The 9,811-nt window shown below is 39.4% G+C and overlaps 1 protein-coding gene across 1 annotated transcript; it reads left to right on the top strand.

Annotated features, from left to right (window-relative positions):
* Positions 1-6,771: 6,771 nt before the first annotated feature.
* LOC142178976 (uncharacterized) lies at positions 6,772-9,123 on the top strand. The gene is made up of 4 exons (XM_075248794.1): positions 6,772-7,326; positions 7,492-7,742; positions 8,085-8,642; positions 9,060-9,123. The coding sequence occupies exons 1-4, from the start codon at positions 6,772-6,774 to the stop codon at positions 9,121-9,123; spliced, it is 1,428 nt and encodes a 475-aa protein (XP_075104895.1).
* The last annotated feature ends 688 nt before the right edge of the window (positions 9,124-9,811 follow it).

Raw genomic sequence — 9,811 nt, 5'->3', positions numbered from 1 at the left:
GTTCAATTCAAGGTTAAGACTCTTTCCGGGGAAGCTCAAATCGAGATGGTCGGGCCCGTTTGAGGTAGTGAGAGTCACTCCACATGGTGTTATTGAGTTGCGCATCTTAGGTGGCGAGAGAACGTTCTTAGTGAACGGACAAAGAGTAAAGCACTATTATGGAGGTGACTTTGATCGTCAGAAGTCAAAGGTGTTACTTACCAATGATTAGACGAGATTCTGTGTCGTGCCGCGACGTTAAATCAGGCGCTTGTTGGGAGGCAACCCATCTTTACTACTTTTTTGTATTTATATTTTTTATCTTATTATTGTTGTAGTGTTTGTTTTTGTTTTGCCGGATTATAAGCATAGGAGGCAAAGCCATTGGAAGTATGCAAAATCAAGTTAGATGGTGAGAACTAAGTGTGGGGTGCTCACATAAAGGACCATGCCTGGGGAAGTCTGAGTACCCCGTAAGCCGCTATTGCTTTGGCCTTTGGCCTTTCAGGTAGTTTCTTGTCCACCCTCGTTATTGTTTTTCTTTATTTGTGCATTAGGGACACTGCACTCTTTTAAGTGTGGGGTGAGAGAATTATCTAGATAATTAGTAGTAGGATGTTAGAAAAATGTTAACTTCTTATTTTTGTTTTCGTAATTATGTAGTGTTTTAGTATTTTAGTAGCTATGAAAACAATTGAAAAAAAAGTAGAAAATTGAACTTTTTCCGAAGATGGATCTCCTAGACAGTTTTCTTGAGGGATTTAAGTCTAAGAAAAAAGAACAAAAGGATTTTCTTGGTATGTAGTGTCGTAATTCTCCGTTGGTTTTTCTTTGTGCCGCGGTTCTTTTTCAAGAATTTTGTTTGAACCGGGTGAAGTTAGTTTTATTTTTTTTAGAAGTAGGAGCCATTGTGAGATGAATTGAATTGAAGCAATATCTCTTGACTTTGTTATGCCTTGAGAATAGTGAGTACTTTGGTTGTGACGCTTAGGCTTAGTTTTTTACTCTTGTATAAGTACCTTAAATTGTATGATCTTAAATTTGCTTAACTGCTTTGACTAGAGTGTCTTGATGAGTCCGATCCTGAGTGAGTTATGTGCCATATGTGTGTGAGGTTTGTGTGTTATTCTGAGCATTGCATTTGATATCTAGAACTTGCCTCGTGTGTTTGCAAAGCGAAATGGTAGTTTTGTTCAGTCTTAGAAGTGATATAGGCATTTCTTTGTTGAGCCAGATATATATATAGTTTCCCGCCTAATTGTTATGTATCGTAGTAAACCCCTTTGAGCCTGTAATCCTGTTTCTTTGGGAACAACATTACAAGCCTTACCCATTTGTTTGAATTAACCATCTATTTGAACCTTTTAACCTCTCATGCGCACTTGATTTGTAATGAACTTTGTAAAAGTTAAAGTGTGGGGTGGTTGGTTTGGCTTTTGAGTGGAACTTATGAAATAAGGAGAAAGGTGCATTGTTTGGAAAAAGTAAGAGACACGTGAATTGAAAAAGAAAGAAAAAAAAATAATATATATATATATATATATATATATATATATATATATATATATATATATATATATATATAGTTGTATTGTGTGAAAACTATTCCTTGATAGTAGTGACTCTTGATGTAATTATGCTTAAAAGAAGTATGGAGTAATATACATTGATGCGAAGATGGAGTTTGGTTTGACATAAGTATGGGGTTTAAATGTTAAAGTATCTGTATTAAAGTGCTTAGGGAGGTGTAGTCACTCTTATATCCAAATGTATCTTACTCGACCCGCAGTCTACATTACAACCAATTAAAGTCATACTTGATCCTAGACTGAATGGGCTCGATTAGTAGAGTAGTACACTACGGGCAAGCCTATGGTGCATCTTTTGTGGCATATGAATGTTATTTCTGAGAGTGAGTGAATTCTTCCTATCTTGAGTTCCTAATTGTTCTTAAATTTTAATGTGTGTGGAACTACTCTCTTTTGTTGTGTGAGGGCACTTGATTCATGAAGGAAAGGTAATAATATTATAGACCTCTATGACTGAGTAAGTGAGTGAGTAGTGAATAATGCATGGTACTTGTGAGTCAAATCTTGAGGTGAAGATGTTACACCCTTGTGCTTAGTCTATTTTAAAGATTCTTGGTGTGATGAGTTAGGAGAATTGTTTAAAAAGGTCGTGTCTATATAAAGGGTAGTTTTATTGCTCGAGGACGAGCAACATTTAAGTGTGGGGTAGTGATGTTTGGCTATAATTTCATATTTTTAGTGCATTACTTACCTTACATTTTGGGGATTTAATGCAAAACTATACTATATTTGTGCTTAATTAAGTTTATTTTATGTGTAGGTACGTTGAAGACGAAATTGGAAGCAAAGTAGAGATTTTATGTGTATTTTATACACTACAAGAATGGAGTTATGATTATTTAATCAGTGGATATATAAGGATTAAAGTTTAACATTAAAAGGAAGACAAAAGAAACAAATCAAAAGAAGACAAAAAGAACAATTGAAAAAATAAACAAAAACGTGAATTGGAAATGCTAGGCAACAAAATTGAATCGATGCAGCAGCAGGCGTAGCAAGCTACTTTGCTCGCATTAGAGAAGGCGAGGTGAGGAGAGGATTAAAGCGCACGGCAGAGCTTGCATCGTAAGGGCTACAGCGAGATGAAGCTCGCGTTTTTCCTCGTGCCGCGAGGCCTGTAGCGAGGGTGTTTCGAGTTTTTAAGCCTATTTTGTCTCGTTTTTTGTTTTGGACTTGGTTATTTTGTTTGGAATTTTTCTCTACACATATAAATAGTCATTAAACACCATTTTTAGAGGAGTTTTTGCGACCGGAGGCAAGAACATCGCGTGGAACAACTTTTTGAGGAGAAAATCATCGAGTTTTTCATTCATTTATCTTTTCTTTGTAATTTGTTTATGCAAAATACTTGGAAGATTGTTACTACGAACATGAGTAGCTAAGCACTCTAGTTCTAGGGTTGTGGTTGACATGATTATCAACGTTTATTAATTACATCTTCGTTAAATCGGATTATCATCTTGTGGTTATTTCTTTAATTCTAGTTTTAACTTGTGAATTGTTGTAGCTACCAATTCACCCTACTATCTATGCTATGCTTGAGGAAAGCCGTGTTTAGATTAGAGTAGAATTAGAGAGAGTTTGTTTCTGAACCCGTGGCTCAGGGGACGATTTCGCGGTTAGGATAGGAATATACCTAACAGTCTTGCTTAATTGAATATCGTATTATATTCGTTCATAATAGACTCAATACCATAGGAATATAGGATTGGTATATTATGGGCAGGCGAGTAGTATTGTGGGAACATGCTAATCGTATAAACGATCCAGTTAATTAGCAACCATAGATAATCTGGATTAAGGAGTGTGATTATTGAACTTAATAGGATTGATAAACCAACCACAACCCTGAAATTTTCACCTCCTCTGAATTAAAATCTCATCATACACATTTGCATTCTTGATAAATTAGTTGTTACTTGTTTAATTTCTGCAATAGTAGGTTAATAGAAACACATCACTCTTAAATATCTTGGACAATTAATTGATTTTAGTTTTCTTAGTTGACAATTGATATAAGTCTATGTGGATTCGACATCCGATTTTTGAGTCACTTTATTACTTGACGGCCATGTATACTTGCGTGTACTTGGGGAACCAACAAGTTTTAGGCGCCATTGCCGGGGACTTAGTTATTGATTGTTTATCTAAGTTAAGCTTTTATTCGTTATTTGTTCAAGTTTTAATTTTTAGTTTGCTTTATTTGTGATAACACAGGCCCTTCTCTTGAATGCAGAGGAGTAGAAGCGCAAACAATATCCTTCCTCTTGATCCTGAGATCGAACGAACACTTCATAGAGTGAGGAGGGAAGTTGAAGCTAGAACTAGAATTGAAAGAGAGTTGGAAATCGTAGTTCAACCACATCCAATAGAGATGGCAGGTAATGAAGGGCATCCGGTGATAGAAGCTGCAAGACCCAATCTTGCTAATATGACTCAGGCAATTGTAAAGCCTGAGATCACGGGTCACTTTGAACTCAAACAGTACATGGTATAGCTGATTCAGTCCACATGTAAATATGTGGGTCTATCTCATGAAGACCCGCAGAGGCACATTCAGAACTTCCTAGAAATTACAGACACTTACAATTATCTGAATGTTTCCAAGGACTATGTCAGGCTGACACTGTTTCCCTTTTCACTGCTAGGGGAAGCTAAGGAATGGTTGCAAAAGGAGCCCGCGAACTCAATCCATAATTGGGATGATCTAGCAAGGAAATTCTTAATCAAGTATTTTCCCACTAAGAAGACAAAGTTGCTGAGGAGACAGATTCTTGGGTTTCAACAACGAGATGGTAAGACTCTTCGTCAAGCTTGGGAAAGATACAAGAAGCTACTCAGAGACTGCCCACATCATTGTCAGACTGATGAGGTGTTGGGTCACACTTTCGTTGATGGGTTGGACGAGGCATCAAAGATGAATCTTGACTTAGAATGTGGGGGTAGTTGCATGGCAAGACCGTATAGGACAACAGATGCAGCATGTGCAATAGATGTCTACTTGCTGCGAGTTATGTGGTGAAGGTCACACAAGTGACATATGCCCCGCGAATCCTGAATCCATCTACTACGTGGGGCAACAAGCTAGAGGGCCGATGAATCAAAATGCTCAATATGGTAACACATACAATCCGAACTGGAGGAATCATCCTAACTTCTCTTGGGGTGGAAATCAGAACATTAGGCCTCAAGCAACTTATAATCATCCACCTCAACCTCCACAGCAATCAAAAGAGAGTTTGACTGACATGATAAAAAATCTCTTGCTAGACAATCAGAAAGTTATGGCTGAGAATCAACAATTGCGCATAGAGTTCAGAAATCTAGAGAGGCAGTTTGGGCTAATGGCTAACAATTAGAATATTAGACATGTTGGAGCACTCCCAAGTGATACATAGAAAAATGCTCAAGTCAATGCAGTGACGTTGAGAAATGGGAGAGAGTTAGTAGAAGTGCCTAAGAAGCAAAAGGAGCAGTCTGGGCTCGAAGAAGAAAGAGTGCCAAAACATATAAAGGTAGATGAGAGAAACAAAACAGAGTCTGAGCAAATATCAGAGAGGGTGCCACCTCCTTTTCTTTAAAGACTGAGAAAGAAGAATGATGACCACATGTTTGACAAATTTTTTGATATGCTGAAGCAGATACACTTGAACATCCCTTTGGTGGACATGCTCCATGAGGTCCCAAAATATGCAAAATATATGAAGGATATAGTGGCAAATAAGAGGAGGTTAACTAAATTTGAGACCAGCACACTTACTGAGGAGTGCACTTTCAGTATTGAACATAATCTTCCACAAAAGCTTAAGGATCCGCGTAGTTTTACCATCCCCGTGAGGATTGGTGAAATTGATGTGGGTAGAGCTTTATATGATTTGGGATGCAAGTATAAATCTGATGCCGTTATCAGTGTTCAAACAATTGGGATTAGGAGCTCCGAGACCCACCACGGTGCTGCTACAGTTAGTTGACAGATCTTATGTTTATCCTGAGGGGGTAATTGAGGACGTCTTGCTGCAGATTGGGAAGTTTATTTTCTCTGCAGATTTTATCATCCTGGACTACGAGGCCGATGAGTTAGTTCCTATCATCTTGGGATGACCTCTTTTGGCCACTGGAGATTCCATTATCAAAGTCCGAGAAGGTAAGATGATCCTGAGGGTGGACAATGAAGAAGCGATCTTCAATGTATATCGAGCCATTCAGTTGCCTTGTCATTACGAGGACCTGGCCATGATTTCTATAGTGAAGTTAAATGAACCAGCCGCAGACCCAAGTGCATTTAAAGAAGATGCACTATAAAAGGCATTGATGTTGTTCAATCACTTGGAATTGGAAGAAGAGGTCAAAGAGATGTTGCAAATTTTGGATGCATCCTGTGAATACATAAGAGAAAGATCCCAGTTTGAGCCTCTGGATAGGCCAATCGGCCTGCCCCCTAGACCCTCAGTTGAGGAGGCTCCAAAACTGGAACTTAAACCCTTACCATATCATCTTCATTATGCATATTTGGGTAGTTCTAACACATTACCTGTGATTGTTTCTTCTCATTTGTCTAAATTGCAGGAAGAAAAGCTCTTAAGGGTGCTGAGGGAGCACAAGCATGCCATTGGTTGGACAATGTCTGACATAAAGGGTATTAGCCCTGCATTCTGCATGCACAAAATACTCATGGAGGAGGGACACAAGCCTAGCATGGAACATCAACGCCGCCTAAATCCAATCATGAAAGAGGTGGTAAGAAAAGAAGTGATTAAGTGGCTCGACACATGTATATTATTTCCCATCTCCGATAGTAAGTGGGTAAGCTTTGTTCAATGTGTACCTAAAAGGGGGGTATGACTGTTGTAGTGAATGAACAAAATGAATTAATCCCAACTAGGACTGTGACTGGTTGGCGAATATGCATAGATTATAGGAAGTTGAATAATGCTACATGAAAAGATCACTTCCCTCTCCCCTTCATTGATCAAATGCTTGACAGGTTAGCCGGACAGGAATACTATTATTTCCTTGATGGCTATTCGGGGTATAATCAGATTGTTATTGCCCCGAAAGATCAAGAAAAGACCACTTTTACATGCCCTTATGGCACTTATGCATTTAAGAGAATGACATTCGGGTTATGTAATGCACCTGCGACTTTTCAAAGGTGTATGATGGCTATTTTCACCGATATGGTGGAACGATTTGTGGAGGTTTTATGGATGATTTTTCTGTGTTTGGTCCTTCTTTTGATGAATGCTTGACCAATCTTGCTAAAGTGATTGCCAGGTGTGAGGAGACTAATCTAGTACTGAATTGGAAAAAGTGCCATTTTATGGTACATGAAGGTATAGTGTTAGGGCACAAGGTGTCCAAAGATGGACTGGAAGTTGACAAAGCTAAGGTGGAAGCAATTGATAAGTTGCCACCACCGATTTCAGTGAAAGGAGTTAGGAGTTTTCTGGGACATACAGGTTTTTATCGCCGATTTATAAAGGATTTCTCAAATATTTCTTCTCCTTTGTGCAGGTTGTTAGAGAAGGATGTGTCGTTCAAGTTTGACGATGCTTGTTTGAAAGCATTCGAGGAGCTGAAAAAGACGTTAGTGAGTGCACCAATCATAGTGGCTCCTGACTGGAAAGAGTCATTTGAGATGATGCGTGACGCTAATGATGGTGCAATTAGGGCTGTGTTGGGCCAGAGGAGGAGCAAAATGTTTCACTCCATTTACTACGCAAGCAAGACATTTACTCTTGCTCAAATAAATTATATTGTGACATAAAAGGAGTTGCTTGTTGTAGTGTGGGCGTTCGATAAATTTCGGGCCTATTTGGTTAGCACCAAAGTCATCGTCTACATAGACCATGCATCCATCAGGTATTTGTTCGAAAATAAATATGCTAAACCAAGGCTAATCCGTTGGGTTTTACTCTTCCAGGAATTTGATTTGGAGAACCGAGATCGTAAAGGAACAGAGAATCAAGTGGCTGATCACTTATCCAGGTTAGAAACTCGGAATCATGTAGCTAAAGGAGATATTATCAAGGAAACATTCCCAGATGAGCAATTGTTGGCCATTACTGCTGGAGAGGTGCCGTGGTATGCAGATTTTTTGAACTATCTGGCAAGTGGCGAGATGTCGCCTGATCTTGAACCTTATGCTAAAAAGAAGTTCTTGCGAGATGTGAGGTCATATGTGTGGGATGATCCATTTCTATTCAAATCATGTACCGATCAGTTAGTGAGAAGATGTGTGCCCAAATCTGAAATAAATGCTATCTTACATGACTGACATACGTCACCCTATGGTGGTCATTATGCGGGTGACAAAACGGCAGCTAAGGTGTTGCAGTCGGGTTTTTATTGGCCTAGGGTGTTTAAATACGCCCATGAGTTCGTGAGGAGGTATGATAGGTGCCAGAGAACAGGAACAATCATGAAAAGGCATGAGATGCCATTGCACGGTATTATAGAGGTTGAAATTTTTGATGTGTGAGGAATTGATTTTATGGGTCCGTTTCCCTTGTCCAGTGGGTGTAAGTATATTTTGGTGGCCGTTGACTATGTCTCGAACTGGGTGGAGGCCATTTCTCTTCCTACCAATGATGCCAAGGTTGTGGTCGACTTTGTGAAAAAGCATATCTTTGCAAGGTTCGGCACTCCGAGAGTGATGATTAGTGATGGGGGCACCCATTTCTGTAACAAGCTCTTGGACAATTTCTTAGCACAATATGGGGTCAAACATAAGGTTGCAACCGCGTACCATCCTCAGACTAGTGGGCAAGTTGAAGTCTCAAATAGAGAGATAAAGCAGATCCTGGAGAAGACAGTTAGTGCAAGTAGGAAATATTGGGATGCAAAGCTTGATGATGCTCTATGGGCATACCGGACTGCATACAAAACTCCAATCGGAACCTCCCCTGACAAGCTAGTTTATGGTAAGGCATGCCACTTACCGGTGGAACTTGAGCACAAGGCCTATTGGGCGATAAAGAAGCTAAACTTTGATGCAGAATTAGTGGGTAGAAAGCGGGTGATGCAATTGAACGAGCTTGATGAGTTTCGCTTGCAGGCGTATGAGAATGACAAGTTATATAAAGAAACGACCAAGCGCTGGCATGATAAGCATATCCACCATCGCAAGTTCGAACCGGGCCAATTGGTTCTCTTGTTCAATTCGAGGTAAAGACTCTTTTCGGGGAAGCTCAAATCGAGATGGCCGGGCCCGTTTGAGGTAGTGCGAGTCACTCCACATGGTGTAAGTGAGATGCGCGTCTTATGTGGCAATAGAACATTCTTAGTGAACGGACAAAGACTAAAGCACTATTATGGAGGTGACTTTGATCGTTAGAAGTCGAAGGTGTTACTTGCCAATGATTAGACGAGATTTTGTGTCGTGCCGCGATGTTAAATCAGGCGCTTGTTGGGAGGCAACCCATCTTTACTGCTTTTTTTATTTTTATTTTTTATCTTATTATTGTTGTAGTGTTTGTTTTTGTTTTGCAGGATTATAAGCATAAGAGGCAAAGCCATTGGAAGTGTGCAAAAGCGAGTAGATTGTGGGAACTAAGTGTGGGGTGCCCATACAAAGGACCATGCTTGGGGGAAGTCTGAGTACCCCGTGAGCCACTATTGCTTCGGCCTTTGTCCTTTCAGGGAGTTTCTTGTCCACCCTCATTATTGTTTTGCTTTATTTGTGCATTGGGGACACTGTACTCTTTTAAGTGTAGGGTAGGAGAATTCTCTAGATAATTAGTAGTAGGATGTTAGAAAAATGTTAACTTCTTATTTTTGTTTTCGTACTTGTGTAGTGTTTTAGTATTTTAGTAGCTATGAAAACAATTGAAACAAAAAGTAGAAAAATAGGACTTTTCCCGACGATGGATCTCCTAGACAGTTTTCATGAGGGATTTAAGTCTAAGGAAAAAGGACAAAAGATTTTCTTTGTATATAGTGTAGTAATTCCCCCTTGGTGTTTCTTTGTGCCGCGGTTCTTTTCCAAGAGTTTTGTTTGAACCGGGTGTAGTTAGTTTTATTTTTTTAGGAGTAGGAGCCATTGTGAGATGAATTGAATTGAAGCAACATCTCTTGACTTTGTTATGCCTTGAGAATAGTGAGTAGTTTGATTGTGACGTTTAGGCTCAATTTTTTACTCTTGTATAAGTACCTTAAATTGTATGATCTTAAATTTGCTTAACTGCTTTGACTAGAGTGTCTTGATGAGTCCAATCCTGAGTGAGTTATGTGCCATGTGTGTA

The sequence above is a fragment of the Nicotiana tabacum genome, unplaced genomic scaffold (genome assembly GCF_000715075.1).
Source record: "Nicotiana tabacum cultivar K326 unplaced genomic scaffold, ASM71507v2 Un00123, whole genome shotgun sequence".
Taxonomy (NCBI): Eukaryota; Viridiplantae; Streptophyta; class Magnoliopsida; order Solanales; family Solanaceae; genus Nicotiana; species Nicotiana tabacum.
This window is presented reverse-complemented; position numbering and strand designations above follow the sequence as displayed.